Below are 21680 nucleotides of genomic sequence, written 5' to 3'. Positions count from 1 at the left end.
TTAAAAAAAAATTTGGGGTTTAGTCTTCATAATATACCTTGGGGTTTCTGATCTGGTCCCTAACACTAGACACAGAAGTTGAAAATAAAGAACTCAGTTTGATGAGTTTTGGGTAACACAAATATCAACAATTATATGAAGCGACAATCAAAAATCCAATTCTCCAGGCACTATGGAAAACTATAAGCGAAGGTTGCCCTGGTGCACTACAAGAAGTCCAGGAGAACTTAAGACCATTTTGGACTACCAAGATGAATCTAGAGGCATATCATTCAAGGACAGACAGGTTCTAATACCTGAGTTTCAGTGGGTGATGGATGCAGGTTCGATCAAGGTATTCAAATTGGAAAAAAGAAAAAAAGAATGTTTAAGGTTACAAGGATGACGCAGGTGAGTGAAACTTGGTAGAATTTTGTTTCAAACAGCCAGTTCAGACTCAATGAACAGAATGGCCTCCTTCTGCATTGTAAAGATTCTGTGATTCTATGAGTCACTCCTACCAGACATTCTGATGCAAATACATGAGGCTCATATGGGTGTTGCATGCACTAGTCATCTGGCAACAGAAAATATATACTGGTCAGGGATCAATTATGATAGAGAAAATGCTGGGAAATGGAGCAGGATTTTCAGGTCACAATGCTACATCTAAGGATAACACCATTGAGTGCAACTTTACTCTTACCAGCTGAACCTATATTGGAAAGTAAGTTCAAACAACTCTTCCAAGCCAACACCTATCCCAATTTCCATTTTTACAAGATGAGCTGCTGGAAAAGCAGGGAAGAATGCAGGTTATGCATGATCAACATGAATAACCTGAATTGCCAAGTCTGACCATAGGACAGGAAAGTTTGAGTTCCACATCCGGCAGAGGGAACCTAGTTTCCAGCTGAAAAAGCTAAGGTTTGTCGAGAGTCAAGATTGTATTAAGTGGTGACACCAAATGGAGCAGCATTACACAAAAATAGCTATCAATTCAGGGAGATATTGAACTATGCAACTCCTATCTCAAAAAAATAACATGTTCAAAGGTGACATCTAAAGGTAGCACTGTGGAAGATCACGACAAAGATAGCCAATGGGATGTTATGCAAGAAAGGAACTCACCTACAAATCAAAACTACTGGAATAACAGTCATAAAACCCAAAATAGTTTCAATCACTGTGACCCGATCAAGTCACATTAACAAAAACTATTTGTTTCAGAGACTTTATAATGTTATAAGCACACATTTGCTGAAATGTAAATGGTGTTATGGCATCCTTGTTATTGTCTATTTGTTATAATTGTGCAATCTTAACTTTAGAAAAAAGGGGGATGTTGTCGCCTCTCCTTAAGTGCATATGCCCATTGTCTGTACATATCATCAGACAGGATATGATTCTATTTGTCATGTGACATGGCTGTTGAAATGTTAGTTGACCAAGAAGTGTTAGTTGATCAAAAAAGTTATGTAAATAAAAGCTCTCCAGCAACATGCATATATTGTTGTAATCTCTGAATAAAGAACTGACAATATAGTTTATCTGTCCTTTTTAAGTTTTTCTAAAATTTCTATTCATTCATGGGATATGGGTGTATTTATTGTCCATTGCTAATTTCCTTTCAGATGATAGTGATGAGCCATCTTCTTGAACTGCTGCAGTACATGTGGTGTAAGTACACCCAAAGTACTATTAGTAAGCAAATTCCAAGATAGTGACCCAGTGATGCATGAGGAATGGAAATATAGTTCCAGATCAGAATGCTGTGTGGCTTGGAGAGGAACTTGCAACTGGTGGTGTTTCAATGCCTCTGCTGCCCTTGTCCTTCTAAGTGTAAAGGTTGTGGGTTTAGAAGTGATTGGTGAGTTTCGTGTTTGAAGGATAGAACGAAACACAACACATGCAGATTGGATGCTGGGTCCCATCCTCCTGAATTGCTTATTGATATGCCTATTAATATTGGTAAAATTTAAGCCCCTAAAATTCCCGATATATTTAGTATCAATTAAAGATACTGTCGATAGGGCTGTAGATAGGGCTGTAAACTAATTAGTGGGGGGGAGGGTGCAGGGGTATGGGGAATTACCTAAATCAAAGGTAAAGGAGAGGGTACGAGTGCAGGTTAATGTTGAGGACATTCAACTAGTTAAAGGAGTAGAGGGCTCGGGAGAGGTTAGTAGCTTCAACAAATCAGGTCCAGGTAAAGGCTGGCATAAAGACACTTTACCTGAATGCATGAAGCATTCGAAACAAAATGAATGAGTTGATGGCACAAATCAGCACAAATGCGTCTGATCTAGTGGCCATTACAGAAACGTGGTTGCAGGGTGACCAGGACTGGGAACTGAATATCCAGGGGTATCAGACATTTAGGAAGGATAGACAGGAAGAGAAAGGAGGTGGAGTAGTTCTGTTAATAAAGGATAATATCAGGGCAGTAGTGAGAGACAATATAGGCTCTAAGGAGCAAAAGGTGGAATCGTTGTGAGTGGAGATAAGGAATAGTAAGAGGAGAAAGTCACTGGTGGGCATGGTCTATAGGCCCCCAAATAATAACTTTGAGGTGGGGAGGGCTATAAACAAGCAAATAATGGATGCGTGCAAAAACGTAACGGCAATAATCGTGGGGGATTTTAACCTGCATATTGATTGGTTGACTCAAGTCAGGCACAGTGGGCTTGAGGAAAAGTTCTTAGAATGCTGTGGGATAGTTTCCTTGAACAGTATATTACAGAACGTACCAGGGAGCGAGTTATCTTAGATCTGGTACTATGTAACGAGACAGGTAGAATTAAGGATCTTCTTATGAGGGATCCTCTTGGGATGAGTGATCACAATATGGTTGAATTTCTGATACGGATGGAGGGTGAGAAAGTAGGGTCCCAAACCAGTGTCCTCTGCTTGAACAGAGGGGAGTACGATAGGATGAGGGCGGAATTGGCTAATGTAGACTGGGAGCACAGACTGGTTGGTAGGAAGCTGAGGAACAGTGGAGGATTTTTAAGGAGATATTTTTCAGTACTTAGCAAAAATATATTCTGGTGATAAAGAAGGACTGTAAGAAAAGGGATAACCAGCCATGGATAACGAAGGAAATAAAGGAGAGTGTTAAATTAAAAACTGATGCGAACAGAGTGGCCAAAAATAGTGGGGAATTAGAAGATTGGGAAAGCTTTAAGAAACAACAAAGAATGACTAAGAAAACGATAAAGAAAGGAAAGATAGATTATGAAACTAAACTAGCTCAAAATATAAAAAATGATAGTAAAAGTTTTTACAAATAGATAAAAAGGAAGAGAGTGGCTAGAGTGAATGTTGGACCCTTGGAGGACAAGAGGGGGGATTTAATAATGGGAAACGAGGAAATGGCTGAGACTTTAAATAAGTTTTTTGTGTCGGTCTTCACTGTGGAAGACACAAATAGCTTACCAAATATTAACGATCGATGGTTGGTAGGAGGTGAGGTCCTTAATACAATTATTGTTACTAAAGAGGTAGTGCTTGGTGGACTAATGGGACTGAAGGTAGACAAGTCCCCAGGCCTAGACGGAATGCATCCCAGGGTACTGAAAGAAATGGCAGAAGTAATAGCAGACGCGTTAGTAGTTATTTATCAAAATTCGCTGGACTCTGGGGGAAAGGCTGGCTGATAGGAAAACAGCTACCGTTACGCCGCTGTTTAATAAAGGAAGTAGACAAAAGGCGGGTAACTACAGGCCGGTTAGCTTAATGTCCATAGTTGGGAAAATGCTGGAATCCATCATTAAAGAAGAAATAACAGGACACCTGGAAAAGAATGGTTCGATCAAGCAGACATAGCATGGATTCATGAAGGGAAAGTTGTGTTTGACGAATTTACTGGATTTTTATGAAGATGTGACTAGTGTGGTAGACAGAGGGGAACCGGTGGATGTGGTGTTTTTAGATTTCCAGAAGGCATTTGATAAGGTGCCTCACAAAAGGTTGCTGCAGGTACATGGAGTTGGGGGTAAAGTGTTAGCGTGGATTGACTATCTAACAGGAAGCAGAGAGTTGGAATAAATGTGTGCTTTTCTGGTTGGCAGTTGGTGACTAGTGGCATGCCGCAGGGATCGGAGCTGGGGCCTCAACTGTTTACCAAATACATAGACAATCTGGAGGAGGGGACTGAATGTAGGGTGACAAAGTTTGTTGATGACACGGAGATGAGTGGGAAAGCGAATTGCATGGAGGACGCAGAAAGTCTACAGACAGATTTGGATAGGCAGAGTGAGGATCTGGCAGATGGAAGTGTAACGTTGGCAAATGTGAGGTTATCCACTTTGGAAGAAATAATAGTAAAATGGAATATTATTTAAATGGTGAAAAATTACAACATGCTACTGTGCAGAAGGACCTGGGGGTCCTTGTGCATGAATTGCAAAAACTCAGTCTGCAGGTGCAGCAGGTGATCAAGAAGGCGAATGGACTGTTGGCCTTTATCACGAGGGGGATAAAATTTAAAGCAGCGCGGTCTTGCTGCAACTGTACAAGGCACTGGTGAGGCTGCAACTAGAGTACTGTGTGCAATTTTGGTCCCCTTATTTGCGAAAGGATATATTGGCCTTGGAGGGAGTACAGAAAAGGTTCACCAGGTTGATACCAGAGATGAGGGGGTTAGCTAATGGGGAGAGATTGAGTAGATTGGGCCTGTACTCATTGGATTTTAGAAGGCTGAGGGGTGATCTTATAGAGACATATCAGATAATGAAGGGGCTAGCTAGGGTAGAGGTAGGGTAGGGTAGAGTTTCCACTTAGAAAGGAAACCAGAACTAGAGGGCACAGCGTCAAAATAAGGGGGTGGGGGAGCGTTAGTTTAGAACAGAGTTGAAGAAGAACTTCTTCTCTCAGGGGGTAGTGAATCTCTGGAATTCTCTGCCCATTGAAGTGGTGGAGGCTACCTTGTTGAATATGTTTAAGTCACGGGTAGATAGATTTCTGATCGATAAGGGAATTAAGGGTTATGGGGAGCAGGCAGGTAAGTGGAACTGATCCACTTCAGATCAGCCATGATCTTACTGAGTGGCGGGGCAGGCTCGAGGGACTAGATGGCCTACTCCTGCTCCTATTTCTTATGTTCTTAAAGCAAATGCTTTATTTGTTATTAAAAAAAGCAGTTAGACTTTTTTTTCAAATTGTGTTATGGTAGCAAAGTAACATAGTTTGCTTGATAAACAATACAAAATATGATCAGATATTTTGCATGTTGCAGTGTTTGATATTTGCTATAAATGTCCGACATTTATGTGGAGCAACTTACTAAAATAGATAGAAATATATCTTATTTTTTGTAATTAAATGTGAAAAAGTAAACTAGCGAATTAAACTAAGACTTCATAATTTTTATGTATTTATTTTGCTCTTCTAGTAGATTATAGATTATAATAGGAGCGAGTTTCTATCCACAGACATGCCACCCACAGGCTAGAAACATGCATCATGAGTCATGATGCATTCAGGAATTCTGTTTTCACTGCATGTCATACTGGGAAGGTAGTGATTTCATAAAGTCGCTGGCAGATATTGTTACTCTGTCAACATCTGCCAGGATAAAAAGTGAACTTCTGGGCCTAGTGAAGCTACAAAGGTCAGCAAGTTGAAAAATTCTTTCATTGTGATGTGAAGATTTAGAAAATGCACAAACAGCAATAAATGAGATGGACGCTGTGTTGTAATAATTCTGATACACTTGACTAATGCAGTTATTTCCAATGAGGTTGGCAAAATGCCCAAAGCAGTGAGCAAACAAACCGAGCGAGACAGCTGGCTTAGCACCTTCGATTACTACTGCCACATCCACCAGCTCTTCTGTCAATGCAGTGTTCACCGATGTGTATTTTAGTACAAACATTTACTCTGTGAAATTCATCCAAAATGCATTTTGTCAAATTTCTCATATGCTTTTCAAGCAATGTAGCTGGTGACAAAAGCTGATTATTCAAATTAGTATGCAATACAAGGCAGCTTATGTATTTTAAAGTAATATGATTGCTTTTTGCTTATAATAAAGAAAGGCACATTTGATTTTGAAAGTGACAAAAAGCAATATTAGCAAAGCAAAACAATTTAATGTAATAAATGTAAATGTAATAGGATCAGAATTTTTTGGTTTTGATTTTTATGTTTCCCTGGTTCAGTGCATTCAGACATTTGCTGTCAATGAATGTAGCGGCTGAGGCCAGAGGTACATTTTCTTGGCCCTGCAGTTTTGTAATCCCAATAGTTAGAAAATAAAATATAAGATTCACTACTTAAACATTTGCTATTTAAAAAATCTGACATATTATTCTGCTCAAAAGATACAAAACCCATTAGATCTGCAAGTGGCAATATAATGTGTGAAGTATAACATTTCAATCCATCGGTCTGCTGACATTAACCGATCTTTATCTCTCTCATTAAAATACTGAATACTATCTAAGCAAAACAATTAAATCCTAAAAATGTTGTTTTGAGTTGCTATGAATTTTTAAAACATTCTGATTACTACATCTGAAGAATATCCTGCTGTCAGTGTCAACTCATTAAGAAAACAGAATCTGGACCCAATATACATTACTGGCAGTCAGAATGGGTTACTTTACAAAGAAAACAGATTTCATATTACTGTCTGTGCTATTGTTTTATTTGCTGAAATAACACCAGCAAAGAGCACCAGAAAGAGAAGGGAGGAAAGGTGAAGCCAGAGAGAGAGAAAAATATTAAGTCCAAGAGCTTCAAAGCCCCCACTACTTGGGTGTGTGATGAGTTTTGTTAGTTCTCAATCATGCCAGTATTTGGGATAACATCATGGATGTATGAACAGATTCAATGCCTGGTATATTTTAATTTTGGATCATTTACACAAAGCTATATAAAATCTAACATAAGGTTGACATTACTAATGGTGGATGGCCGTACTGAATGTTTTACTTGAACTTTGAAAACAACCTGTTTTTGATATTTGACCCTGAGGTTTAACCCACATGGACTCTCTTATCACTTGCAAAGGTAATAACATTTCCATTCATGCATCAACATCAGGGTCTAGAATAGGATTATTATCCCAGGAAACATTTTAAATTTGGAGCAATTATTTGTTTTATTTGCTGCTCCACTGGGAAGATTGACTAGTTTGGTCACAGGGAAATCTCCAACGATATTAGACATGGCACATATTCACTGTATATAGGAAATGGCTCTTTTGGGAATGTGGTGATGACGTAACGATGTTGAACTCACACTGTTCACCAAATTCCTTAGATTTTGTTACATTATTCTTTCAAGGGTGCATTGATAATGAACAGAACTCATAATGTTGAGATGATTGCCGTAACTCTTAAACCTTTCAGCTGTTGGAAAAAAGAGAACTTTGAGTAGTAATCTGCATCTGTGATATATCCTTCCTGATTTGATGTGAATAAGTTGACTCCCACAGTATGCCGATATCTGGATGGTATTTCAGTAGCTATCAGCTCCTCTTCCTGTTGTGCTTTCTGTACATCTGGTAAATGTAATTAAATACTGTGCTTTGTAAATGCTATCCAGTACATAGATGATCTGGCTCTGAACTTTCACTTTTCTGTTCCCATGGGGCCTTTGTGTGTCTTTATGTGTCTATGGAGAAGTTCATATTGCATCATTTTGGGTATGGTTATTGTGGATCCAGCTAGTAGCACACTATATTCTCATGGGATGTCATCTCTGATGGACCAATACTGCCCTGTTGCTGGCTGTGTTTACTGTACTATTCAGGCCATTCTGGATTAGTTGCTGACAAATCATCTGTAACTCTTCATCTTTGCTGGTCTCATCTCTAATTTGACTCCATTTTGATATGTTAGGTCCACTAGATGATGGACCTTTATACCAGATCAGACCTCATGTTCTTCTGAGATAGGACCTGCTATCAACACCTCTCTTCCTGACTTGTATTTCAGAGTGGAATTGTAACTCTGAATCCTCAAGAGTAATCTCTGCAGTCTTGCTGGACATCTGCACACATTTTTCATAGATCTACTTTAATGGACAATGATCACTCTCCACATGAACTTTCTCCCATAGAGATATATACCGAAGTTCTCACATCCATACTCATCTGCCAAAAGCTGCCTTTCTATGTTGTAATATATGATCTCAGATGATGTTTGAACTTTGGATGTGAATGCTATTGGTTTTCCCTCTTGTACCAGAGTTGCTCCCAGACCTGCACAGTGACAGGTTTCTTTCTGGCGTCAAGTTTGCTGAAAGATTTTACACGTGCCTGAGATGGCATGATCACTTCTAGTGTTGGAATAGTGTGGTTATTCCTTAATTATGATCTTTGAGATCCAGGTAGATTCCCACTCCTCCATTTGGCTCCTCTCTTACCACAATGAAATTTACCCAATCTGCACATTCTGTTACTCTGGCAATCATTTTCTTTTCATTCATATCTTGCCATCTCTTTGATTTCTCTTTCAAGCTTTCTTTTGAGATCTGTTGGTAATTTAGGTGAGGGATAAATCATTGGTTTCAATGCTGGATCAATAGTGATCAACAGTGAAGTGACATTCAAGATCCTCAAAGCATCCAAACCTCTCATCAAAACACTCTAGGTACATTTGTCACCAACGATCAGAGGGTACTTTTCAGTATCTTCAAGCCTCAGTATCAGCTCTTTCATCTCATGGTTTACTGAGATCAGTTGCAGCTCTTTGCAACTGCTCAACCCCAGGAGAGAAGAACCATCTGTTTTAGTGGCATAAGGCCGCATTTTATATGCCCCTACCAGACATATTTCTTGTCAGAAGGTGGAGGGGCATGTAAAATAAGGCAGGAGCCAATCCCACCATCATTCACAAACTCACCTCCAAATGCAGAGGTTTGGCAAGCAGCCAAAACAGCAGCCTGACTGGCATATGTAAATAGAAAAGCAAGGGTCAATTAGGCTTGTTACCAAGCCAATAACCCTGATAAATATATTAGACATACCATAAAATGGTTGTGTGGGGCAGTCAGGTGGCAGTGGACAGCCCATTTTTTAAAAAAATCTTCAAAGATGGAAAGGAAAAAGTGGTTCTGTTTCAGGGTTTGCTCTTTGTGGATCTGGGGCAGCCTCCTTAAGATAGAATCGCCCCTCTCTTCCTACCCACAAGCTGCATTAAACCCACTTGGAGCTCCAGCCAACCCGGCATGCCCCCTGCATTCGCAATGGTTCCCTGTAGCTTACTGGCACAAAATTACACATATTCACCCTGGCCATGGTGGCCGTGGTGGGCTCTCAAGGACTTGTCTTTAAATTGAGGGGTTGGTTTGGTCCTTCTCCCTGCCTCTCCCCTCACTCCAATCATTCTGATATCTCTAGAGAAGAGCATGGAACAACGAAACAACCCCTCAGGGCAGAGATGTGGAAAACTTGTTTATATTCAAAAAGAATGCTACGTCTGCTCATTGGCAAACTTTTGTCACATCAAATGTCACACAAATGCACACTTTTACCTTTAAGGCCTGCAAATGTCCAATGTTCCAAATGATTCAGAAATCTGTCAAGTTCCAAAATTTGCTGGGTCTCCTGACACTGCCCTGTGACAGAGGCCCTATAGATTACTGGCCATGACTGGGTCATGGCCAATGGCTTTGGAGGCTGGACATCCCACCATTCCAACAATGATTGGGTCGGATGCTCACTGCCTGTAAGCCTCAAACACACTCTCCGACCTCAATCAGATCAATTTTCACTTTATGAAGTATGTATCAGCAGCAGACAAGCAAGTCAGAAGGCTTCCAATCTGAATCCAGTCCCTCACATTGGAACATAATATTCAGCTATATTCATATTCTTCTTTTTCAACTGCGTAAGAACGCAACAGGTGATAAACTCCCTTTCTGTACCCCACAGAATAAGGACTTTGTATGTTTTGTAATTTATTTTCATCACATGTTCAAGTTACCTGTAAATAATCTTTAATTCTTAGTTCTGTCCTCTGTCTGTCATCATAGACATCTGCAAGTTTATCCTTTATGCTTTTGTAATGTTGATGCAATTGCTGATATTCTTCAGCTTGATCTGTATTTTCTTTAAGCGCTAAGGCAAGTTTCACCTAGAAAGACAATTAACAGGAATTAATGCTACTGTTTGCAAAAAAAACTTTAATTCAATACCTGAAACAATGGGTAGTATCTTGAGCCCATGTTTGCCATCTGCAAGGTTACCAAAAGGGGCTCAAGAACGTGACTTAATATCTTTCCTGCCCATCGCCAGCAATGTCATCAGGTTCATGCTCATATTGGGCATGAACCTGATTTCAATGGATTTCCATTCATTTCTTTATTATTAACTCGCCCCACCTTATCGTGACCCTTCGCCATATCTTCAAACTGCACTGATGTGACGTTCTAGTCAGCACGGTTTGCAACAGGTTCACACAGATGTGGGGTCTCCTCAGGGGTGCAAAGGTAAGTATGGTCCCTGGGGGGTGTCCAATGTTCCAAATGATTCAGAAATCTGTCTGGGGGAAATGGACAGGCAGTACCCTGGCAATACCTCCAGCTCTGCCACTTGGCACAGATTGGCACACTGTCACCCTGATAGTGTCAACCTTGCAGTGCCAACCTGTGCCAACGAGCAAACCCCAGTAGGAGCTCATGAGAAGGGATGTGGGAAGGGGAAATGATTCATGCAGATGTGGTTGTGGGCCAGGAATGGTCAATATGTTCAGGGAATGTTCGTCATGGTTATTTTGGGGGTGGGGGGAAAGAAGGGCCAATGATCACTGGGGGAGTGAAGAGTCCAATGATCATGGAACAGGAGTTGGGTGAATGTTAGCTCCAATCAGGAGTGGGTAGGCCTCCTTGATGGGATGAGAGGCAGTTCTCATTAGGATGTCCTTTAAAGATGGCCCTGCCCCAAACTCTGAGCAGCCAGGTTTTGCCAGCATGTTTAGGCTTTGCCCCCCTGTATGACACATGAATTACACCACCTTGATTTTTGTTGAAGTGCATTAGAGATTCTCTGGAGGGAAAGACGTTGGTTTTCTCACGAAGCACAACACTCTGACATTTTTGGTAAGATTCCACACCGCCCCCCCCGGGCCAATCTCTTTTTTAAGCAATATTCAAATACAACAAAGTACCAAAAAATGGCTTAAACACCCAACCTCCCCACAGCCACCCCTCCCCCCATCCCCGGCCCAGCTCACCACAGAGTCTCAGGGTTGCTTTTTCCATCCCCAATCAGAGTTGGCACCTCCTTCCCTCCACCAACATCTTCTCCAATCCAATCCACCCTTTCCCCACAATCATCGGCACCTTCTCCCCCTGCCACCACCCCTCTCTCCCAAAAATCAGCTTCTACTCCACCCACCCCCGCCCACAGCAGCCATTGCTGGGAACCCCTGGGAACTCCATCTCCTCCCAGCACATAACAAAATCTGAATTCCCCCCTCCCCCATAATGCTCCAAAAAGGGCCAACCCCCTGGAACAGGTTGACACTGAAATGTTGGCAGAAGAATAGTGCCAATGTGACAGTGCCAACCTGTATCAAGGGACAGTGACAGAGCATTGCCAGGCCACTTCCTGACCATGTCCCTCTCCTCTGGGGGCTTTACTAACCTTTGTAACTCCTGGGAGACCCCATGACAAATTCACATGGAAACACTGGTGGTGCAGGCTTGAAGGGCCGAATGGCCTACTCCTGCTTCTAGTTTCTGTGTTTCCATGTTTTTAAGAAGAAATTAGATAAAGCTCTTGGGGCTAAAGGGATCAATGGATATTGGGGGGGGAGGAAGTGGGGATTGAATTCGATGATCAGCGATGATCAAAATGAATGGTGGTGCAGGCTTGAAGGGCCGAGTGGCCTACTCCTGCTTCTAGTTTCTTTCATTTTGATCATGGCTGATCATCGAATTCAATCCCCACTTCCTCCCCCCCAATATCCATTGATCCCTTTAGCCCCAAGAGCTTTATCTAATTTCTTCTTAAAATCAGACAACATTTTGGCTTCATTCTGTGGTAGTGAATTCCACATATTCACCACCCTCTGGGTGAAGAAATTTCTCCTCACCTCAGTTTTAGAAGGTTTACCCCTTATCCTCAAAGATGACCCCAAGTTCTGGACTCCCCCACCATTGTGAACATTCTTTCTGAATCTTCTCTGTCTAACCCTGTTAGAATTTTATAAGTTTCAATGAGATCCCTCTCAATCTTCTGAACTCCAGTGAATATAATCCTAATTGACTTAGTCTCTCCTCATATAACAGACCTGCCATTTCTGGAATCAGCTGTAATTTGCTGTAATCCCTCCATAGCAAGGACATCCTTCCTCAGATAAGGACACCAAAACTGCACATAATACTCTTGGTGTGGTCTCATCACACTCTGTATAATTTCAGCAAAACATAAGAACATAAGAAATGGGAGCAGGAGTAGGCCATCTAGCCCCTCGAGCCTGCCCTGCCATTCAATAAGATCATGGCTGAAACATCCCTGCCCATATACTCAAATCCTCTCACTATGAAGGCCAACATATCATTTGCCTTCCTTACTGCCTGCTGTACCTATGCACTTACTTTCAGTGATTGATACACAACGACTCCAAGGTCTCATTGAGTATTCACCTCTCTCAATGTACACCCATTCACGTGGATAACCTCACATTTATCCACATTATACTGCATCTGCCATGCACATGCCCACACACTCAGTCTGTCCAAGTCATGCTGATGCATCTCTGCATTCTCCTCACATCTCACCTCACAGCCAACTTTGTATCATCTACAAATTTGAAGATAATACATTTAGTTCTCTCTTCCAATCATTAATATGTAATGTGAACAGTTGCAGTCCTAGCACAGATCCCTGCGGAACTCCACTAGTCATTGATTGTCAATCAAAAAGAAACCCATTTATGCCAACTCTTTGCTTCCTATCTGCTAGCCAGCTTTCTATCCATCTCAAGACATTACCTGCAATCCCATGTGCTTTAACTTTATACTGTGGTCTGTTATGTAAGACCTTGCTGAAAACCTTCTGAAAGTCTAAATAAACCACATCCACTGGTTCTCCTCGGTCAACTCTACTAGTTACATCCTCAAAGAATTCCATTGGATTAGTCAAGCATGATTTCCCTTTTGTAAATCCATGCTGACTTTGTCTGATTATACCACTGCCTTCCAAATACCAAGTTATGAAATCATTTATAATACTCTAGCAACTTCCCCAGTACTGACGCTAGACTCACTGGTCTACACTTCCCTGTTTTCTCTCTACCTCCCTTTTTGAATAGCTGGCTTACATTAGCTACCCTCAAATCTGTCAGAACTATTTCAAAGTCCAAAAAATTTTGGAAAATAATCACCAATGGATCTACTATTTCCAGAGCTACTTCCTTAAGCACTGTGGGACGAAAATTATTAGGGCCTGGAGATTCATCCACCTTCAATCCTATCAATTTCCCCAACCATTTCTCTATGAATGCTGATTTCCTTCAGCTCCTCTTAAGACATATTTCTCTCAGCACTTCTATATTATTTGTGTATATTATTCATGTCTTCCTTTACGAAGACTGAAGCAAAGTACAAAATTAATACCTCAGCCATTTCTTTATTCCCCGTTATGAATTCTTCAATTTCTAGGTGAATCTGTTGTAAATGGCGCTGGCGTGACAGCAGATCGGCACCTGCTGAATGTCCAGTGGGAGGGGAGTCCTGGAGAGAGTTGCTTATGATATGTTTGTAAAATAAGCTTTCTGAGGTCTCACAGAGTGTTTCACACCACTCCACCGATGAAAGGCTAGCAAGATCGGAACTCAGAAACATGCCCATAGAAATTGCACTCTCTGGATTTTGAACACATGCCATTATAGCCACAGACGGAGAGTGCAGGCTCAAAATCGCTCCTATACTATTGAAACTTTTGATCATCTACTGATCAGGACAACTACCCAAGATAAAACAACAGTAAAGGGAACAACAATTTATTAGAGGTTTATCTTGCATAGATATCCTGATGAGCGCAAGGTAAAAAGCTTCAATGTCTCTTTTTTTAATAATGTTTTATTTGTTTGGTTGGATTCACCTACAGTATAATATATTTGTCATCAACCTAAAGACTCATTAAAAAAATCAGGGGCAATTTGATGGGGCCATTCGGTATTTGCTTTTAATCTCTGATATCAGAAATAATCTATACTAATGGAAAGAAAGTTACTTTGGACTGATGGTTGTAAAGATTCTAAGTGAAATTGCATTCTTAATCTATTTCTTCATTTGGTACTTTATTCCCGTTCACACAGCACTCCTGACCCTGTTGGTCTACATTGGCTCTTGGACTTCCAATGCCTCCGTTTTTTTTAATCCTTGTGTTTAAATTCCATCATGACTTTGTTGCTACCTCTGTAACATTTTCTGTCCCCTTTCCCCCAGAATTATAAGACTTTGACTATCACATTGCTGGCAATTTTTTTGTAGTTTTCTCTAATTAAGGAATCAACCACAATTTTTTGTGATTGATGTCTCTTGGAAGGCTTGCAGAAGTAGTGTTTATTGGAAAAAGTTGATCTGTGGGCAGTGCACAATGAACACTATGTTGTCATATCCAATACCCAGACAACAGGGAATGAATAGGAGTTGGGATAGTTGGAGGTTCTCTGGGAAGTCAAATGAGAACCAAGAGACATAGCTGGGCTAATACCCACAATTGTTTGGAGTATTGTTTGTCTTGAATTATTGGCAAACAAATCCTTAGAAAGCTAGATAGCTATGCTATCTGCTGCAGAAACACTTCCAGCTAATGTCTGCAATCAACTGAGATCACCATTACTTTCAGGTTTTGTGCTTCTGACACTTTCTGAACCAGCACTGGGCTTATTTAGAACATTTGCTGGTTTGTTGTCCACAAGTGTATTAAGAGGTAATTAATTTGGAACCTAGAACTTCATCATTTTTGCCACCAGCCTTCAGCAGCAATATATTTCCATCCTACAGCACTGAACAATGACACAAATGTGTCAGAAATATTGCATAGTTAGAACATGGCCAAGCTATCACTAGGTTCATTACTGGGTATGTTATTAGAACCTTGAAGTAGCACTTCAAAAATATCAGGGACCACCTTACAACTGAGGTCTTCAAGATTACCAAGATGTGCCTTATGGCTTACATCTTGTCTACAGAAAGAAGCTTATACATGGACAAAGCTGGAGAAGACAATTTGGAAACAAGGCCAGACCAGAAATACACTAAAAATGAAAAAGTGGCTGCTACCTTGAAGATTCATGTGTTATGCATTCTTCCAAGACACATATAGCCATACACTCCTTGATAGAATATTGTTGTCCATATGTACCAAACGAACAGACCAAAAACACCTTCAGCAATATGTCATTTGCACATCCTTCAGCACCATTAATGCCCGTTACATTATTTTCCACATCCATAAATGGATCGGCACCAGTTAAGCACGAAGTGCAATTCTCCAGCAGGCCTTCTAAAATGGTCTAAAGTAGTATTGTTGCATTTAAATGAACCTCAACACTAGTTTCTACTGGCGTCTTTTGCCAAGTTGGACCAGGCCTAATGCCAAGCTCTTGGTAGTAGAGCTTTCAAGGAGTTAAAAGCTTGTTAACCTTTTTTTTCAGTTTTACACAGTTTTAATAATAATGTTTTTGTTACTGATTTATACTAGCATTTTATCAACCAAAAAACTGAAAATTTTTTCTCTTAACAGTGTGAAGGTAAATTTTACAACGTTCCTAAACAGCAGGATGCCAATAATTTTCCAATTCATGCTGACTGCATATTTGGACTCACTAGTCGGCATGACAAAAAGTTTATGTGTATTTAAAATATTTGAAATAATTTATGGAAACTTTACTGCAAGTGATACATTTACTCCAGCAGAACAAGATGAAGTAAGAAAACAGAACATGGAAAAGATGGAAAAGATTCACTTTCATAGAACATCAGTAAATGACAAAGTATTTGAAGGATATCCAAAATTAAATAGCCACAAATACAGTATTGGATGAGTAAAGTGGCACTGGGACATTAGCAGCAACCAGAATCAGATTGTTTGCATCTACCAGTATGCCACCAGTCAAACTGCAGAACCTAGTACACCTGCCTGAAAATTATAGAGGGACTGACTATAGACTTTGGGGAAATACAGTTATTTGAACATTTGTGCCATCAGCTACAAGGACACCAGCAGCATATCTGCACCAAAGAAATTTCAGTGTCACTTGCAACAAAGGTCTTGCAATCTCAACTTTTTTTGCTTCTGTCTCCTCGGTCCGCCGAGGGATCATTTTCAGTAACAGTCAATATGTTGCCCACAAATGTGTCATACAGATGACTGATGCATAGGTTAGCATAGTCCACATGTTAATCGCTTTTCCCACTGAGCAGCAACAGCAATATGTCACAACTGTCAAATGTCTTTGCAATTCTGTATTTCTCAAACAAGAGGTGCTTGTTTTCCATGTGTCTTCTATCTTTTTATTCTACATATTTTCATTTATATTTTTAAATGAATCTTAATTTCCTATGGTCCCAAGAGTATATGGGTAAATGTATTAATATAAAGATGCACTCTTGGAGTCGAACAAAATAACTTTATTTACAAGACTTATCTCTTGAGTCGTATGCAGATAGCCAGTAAAAAGCACACTACTACTCAGAATAACTCCTCCCCCGGAGAGATTCCCCACTCTAGGTCTGGATCAGTTGTTCAGATCATGTGACCCTTACTTGGTTGCTGTTAAAGGGACAATCACCACATCTTTCCCCATTTAACTCGTCTAAATTTTAATTGTACATTATATACGTAAGTCTGACAATTGTAAATGAAGCCTTTGAGTTTCTTGTAGAGTGAAGTAATTCTGCAGTTTGAGAAGCTTCCACAGGATCAACATTAACGGGAATTGCAATAACAGGTACCTCTTCTGGCACAGGCAGTTCATCACTACTTTCTTCCACAAAGCCACCAGTTGTGTCTATAACAGATAGATCAAGTACTTCAGTGCTTCCGGTTTCAGAAACATTTCTTGATGGTAACGCTGGGCGCTAGAGTGTCTCGTCCTCATGTGGAGTACATTACATGTGCAGTGGGCAAGGGGGAACCTGTAGATGTGGTGTATCTGGATTTCCAGAAGGCATTTGACAAGGTGCCGCAACAAAGACTGCTACATAGGCTAAAGGTGCATGGTGGCACGGGTAATGTATTAGCATGGATAGAGGATTGGTTAACTAATAGAAAGCAAAGAGTGGGAGTCAATGGGTGTTTTTCAGTGACTAGTGGTGAGTCTCAGGGATCAGTGTTGGGACCACAATTGTTTACAATTTACAGAGATGATTTGGAGTTGGGGACCAAGTATAGTATGACAGCAAGTTGGGTGGCAGAGCAAAGTGTGCGGAGGACGCTATCTATATCTGAAAATGGATATGGATAATCTAAGTGAGTGGGCGGGGGGTCTGCAGATGGAGTACAATGTTGGTAAATGTGAGGTCACCCATTTTGGTAGGAACAGCAAAATGGACTATTATTTAAATAGTAAAAAATTGCAGCGTGCTGCTGCACAGAGGGACCTGGGTGTCCTTGTGCAGGAATCTCAAGGAGTTGGTTTGCACTGCAGCAGATAATTAAGAAGGCAAATGGAATTTTGTCCTTTATTGCTAGAGGGATGGAGTTTAAAAACAGTGAGGTTATGTTGCAGCTGTATGAAATGCTGGTGAGGCCACACTTGGAGTACTGTGTACAGTTTTGGTCCCCTTATTTCAGAAAGGATATACCGGCACTGGAAGGGTTGTAGAGATTCACTGGGTTGATTCCAGAGTTGAGATGGTTGGTTTATGAGGGGATTCTGAGGAGACTGAGGCTATACTCATTGGAATTCAGAAGAATGAGGGGAGATCTTTTAGAAGCATAGATTATGAAGGTAATAGATAAGATAAAGCAGGGAAGTTGTTTCCACTGGCGGGTGAAACTGGAACTAGGGGGCATAGTCTCAAAATAAGGGCGAGGAGATTTAGGACTGAGTTGAGGAGGAACACCTTCACACAAAGAGTTGTGAATCTGTGGAATTCCCTGCCCAGTGAAGCAGTTGAGGGTACCCCATTGAATGTTTTTAAGGCAAGGAGAGATAAATTTTTGAACAGTAAAGGAAATAAGGGTTATGGTGAGCGGGTGAGTAAGTGAGCTGAGTCCATGAAAAGATCAGCCACTGAATGTCGGAGCAGGCTAGAGGGGCCAGATGGCCTACTCCTGCTCCTAGTTCTTATGTACTTTTTATGTTCTTAAAACAAAAAACAAAGCAGAAAGGAAACTTAAAACATTAAATGAGAATGTGATTAAAGGAATCAATAATACACCCCATTCCCTGCTATGCCCAATGAGCATGGAAGGCCTCGACGGTGCCCTTGGACACCGCATGCTCCCTTTCCAGGGACACCGAGCCGCAAATATAGCCATTGTAGAGGGGCAGGCAGTCGGGTCAGACGAACCTGCCAATAACTGAAACTTGATTATAGATACAAATTATGACTTGATTAGGTTACCTGGAGAGCTGTCTTAAAAATCAAGGCTTTCCTGTGCAACCAATTAACCTTTGAATGGTCTATCTTCAGCTGTTGAATATGATGGGTGGCTTCCATAGTTATCTTGTTGATTGGAAAGGAAGGAAGAGCATTCACAAACCGCAGCTGAGTGTCATTGTCTGTGATGGATTTTGCAGACTTTCTGACTCCGCTTCATAGGGTTGGAATGTGGAACATTAGTGATGTGAATTAGTCTCACGTGCATCTTGATGTAGGTTGAAATCATGTGACTCTGTTTAAAAATAATCTCCTTTTTTAAAAAGTCCAATTCCTGTTTGCAGCCAATGGATAAAAATCAATACTTGACATAAGAATGCTTTCAATACACTTCCCCACCATGCAGAATGATATGTGACATCAGGGACGTTTAAAGTTGCAAATAAAAATAAATCATACATGCACACACACACATTATACTCAATACTCCAATCTTAGCAATACATTGTTGTTGCTAAGTTCTGTTTGACTTTTAATAGATCTGTCCTTGTTGTGTGAAAACATGGCCAGTCTGCTTCAGCTGATGGGATTAGTGCATTACATGCATGAAATCAGAAAATTCATAGATTTCTTCATTAACCAGTATTTAGAACCTGATTTGCACTTCTAATGAAGCTCTTGCACAATCTATGCAAGAAAATACACCACCAAACAAATAACCAAACAGGAATTTAAAGTACAGTAAAGTATGGTGAGAAGTCAATTAATTTAGGAAATCCTGATCTTTTGGCCTTTGCAAACACATTCCCAATGGCTTAAGTAATCTTCACAACAAATCTTGCAAATCTTGCAAACTTAAATGTTTGATGTGCCAATTAAAAATAAAAATCTACATTTACAGCTAATTATAATGAAAATCTATAAACAAAAGCCCTGATTATGTCATATCCAGAAATCAAAGATTAATACCATCAATTAAAATGTATCATTCAATTGTATTTTATTCATAGACATGTGCAATACAAATTGTACAATCTAAAGCATCTTGAATCAATGAGGGTGTGCAGAGCAGGTGAATAATTAAGGCTGCAGTTAGAACCCACCTGTAGGGCCACATTTGGCCCAAAACTGGAAAATACAGCCTGAGGTCAATGGACCTTTTATAATGGGTGGTGTTCTGCCCCCCACCACCGTCCCACCCCACCCCCGCCGCCCACTACAATTCCCATGACAGAGAAGATGGGAAAATTGCCTCCCATGCAATGTAGCATGTGGCAAGGATTGAAAGCCATATAAATGATTAATGCATGCTCTAATTCACCCCTGTTTAGATTGTCAGCTGAACTACACAAAACTCAGGTCCAAGACCAGTTGTGAGCCAAGGTTAATTCAGGTTTCTACAACTGTACAGCATATGGTTTATAACTTCTTGTTTGTGATCTCAGTTCTTTAAGTCGTGACTGCCATATTAAGATGGGATAGATGGAGAAGACTGAAAATTGAAACACAGTCCAAGCTTGTACCCATTGTATTTTTGTAGGTATGGAGTCATGTATATAGCATACTTAAATCAAATTCTCACAGATAATTGGGAGCCCCATTTGAAATTAACTCATGTTGCATGGTATTTCCAGGAGTTGAGAAACCTGGTGATTAAACAAACATGGGAGTACTAACTTTCCAAGTTGTGTTTTCTCATCAACTTTTGTAAGTCAGGAAGAGTATGAGTCCCCTTGGGTCTTAAGGAAGCCTTCAACCTACTCTAGCTGCAATCTCCAGCCTCCCCACCCCTTTTGATCACAGGCCTCTCCCACCAGTTCCCAATTGCTGACTGGAGTTTGATTACCACTTTTCCAATTGTTAACCTCACATTTGCCTAGACTTCCTGCAACAATGTTTCTTCCTGATTGCTGGCTAGGCTGTACATTGGTCAGCTGTTAGATGATGAAGCTATAAGATGTGAATCAGGATTTATTGGTAGTTCTTGCACTTCAAGGCCTACCTTGACTTCAACAACATCCTGCTCATCTATCAAATTATATTATGTACTTGAGTATATAATGTACTTTTGGAGAAAAAAAATAACAAATTTTCTTTGCCTAATTGCACAGAAAAAAATGGAAAAGGAGGATATGCAGTCATGATAATAAAAGTGGATATAAGGACTGTAGTGAGGGAGGATATTAGCTCAGAAGAACATAGGTAGCATCAGTACATATGGATATAAGAAATAATAGGGGCCACAAAACATTGTGGGCATGTCATTTATAAGCAACAAAACAGTGGCTATATATAAGAACCTAAGAACATTAGAAATTGGAGCAGGAGTAGACACCTTGGCCTCTCAAAACTGCTGCACCATTCAATATGATCTTATACCTCGGTCTACTTTCCTGCCTGCTCCCTGCATCCCTTGATTTCCTGAGAGATCGTGGGCAGGATTCTCTGCCTCCATACAGCATCTTTATCATGACAGGAGGCAGTGTGTTATTTGCTAGTGGCAGGATCTTCTGGTCCCACCACTGTCAATGGAAATTCCCAATGACTCCACCCCCTGCTGCTGGGATACTTGCAACAGTGGTGAGTAATCGGCAAAACCAGAAAATCCCAGGAGCACGAACATCCAGAACGTCCGGTCTAAAAATTCACAGTTCTTGAATATGCTTAATTACAGAGAATCCTTTGGGGTAAACAATTTCAAAGATTCACAACCCTCTGAGTGAAGAAATTTCTTCTTGTTTCCGTTCTAAATAATCAACCCTTTAATCTCAGGCTGGGTCCTCTGTGTCGAGATTTCCCATGATGGGGAGATGCCGGCATTGGACTGGGGTAAACACAGTAAGAAGTGTCACAAAACTAGGTTAAAGTCCAACAGGTTTATTTGGTAGCAAATGCCGCTAGCTTTCAGAGCAGCTAACTTGGTCTTGTAAGACTTCGTATCGAGATTTCCCGGCCAGGAGAAACAACCTCTCAATGGCTAACCGGTAAAGTCCCTTATAATCTTATAAGTTTCAGTGAGATCACCTCTCACCTTTCTAATCTCCAGAGAGCGTACATTCAATCTATTTAGCATCGCATCTGAAGATAACCCTCTTATCTCAAGAACCAATCTAGTGAATTTTCGCTGCATCACCTCCAATGCAACTAGTAGAGTTGATAAGGGGGAGCCAGTGGAAGTGGTTTAT

At 40.6% G+C, this 21680-nt stretch overlaps 1 protein-coding gene across 3 annotated transcripts in view; it reads right to left on the bottom strand.

Moving 5' to 3' along the window:
• The window catches only part of ccdc178 (coiled-coil domain containing 178), a 298679-nt gene that overhangs the window by 74095 nt on the left and 202904 nt on the right, over positions 1–21680 (bottom strand). For all 3 annotated transcript variants that reach the window (XM_080194266.1, XM_080194267.1, XM_080194268.1), the window contains one exon: positions 9918–10067. In XM_080194266.1, the coding sequence (XP_080050392.1) occupies positions 9918–10067 (150 nt within the window). The remainder of the gene's footprint in view (positions 1–9917; positions 10068–21680) is intronic.

Source organism: Carcharhinus amblyrhynchos, chromosome 8 (genome assembly GCF_965287045.1).
Source record: "Carcharhinus amblyrhynchos chromosome 8, sCarAmb.v2.hapA, whole genome shotgun sequence".
In the NCBI taxonomy this organism is placed as follows: Eukaryota; Metazoa; Chordata; class Chondrichthyes; order Carcharhiniformes; family Carcharhinidae; genus Carcharhinus; species Carcharhinus amblyrhynchos.
The sequence above is the reverse complement of the archived record's forward strand: the minus strand, read 5'-3'. Positions and strand labels throughout refer to the sequence as shown.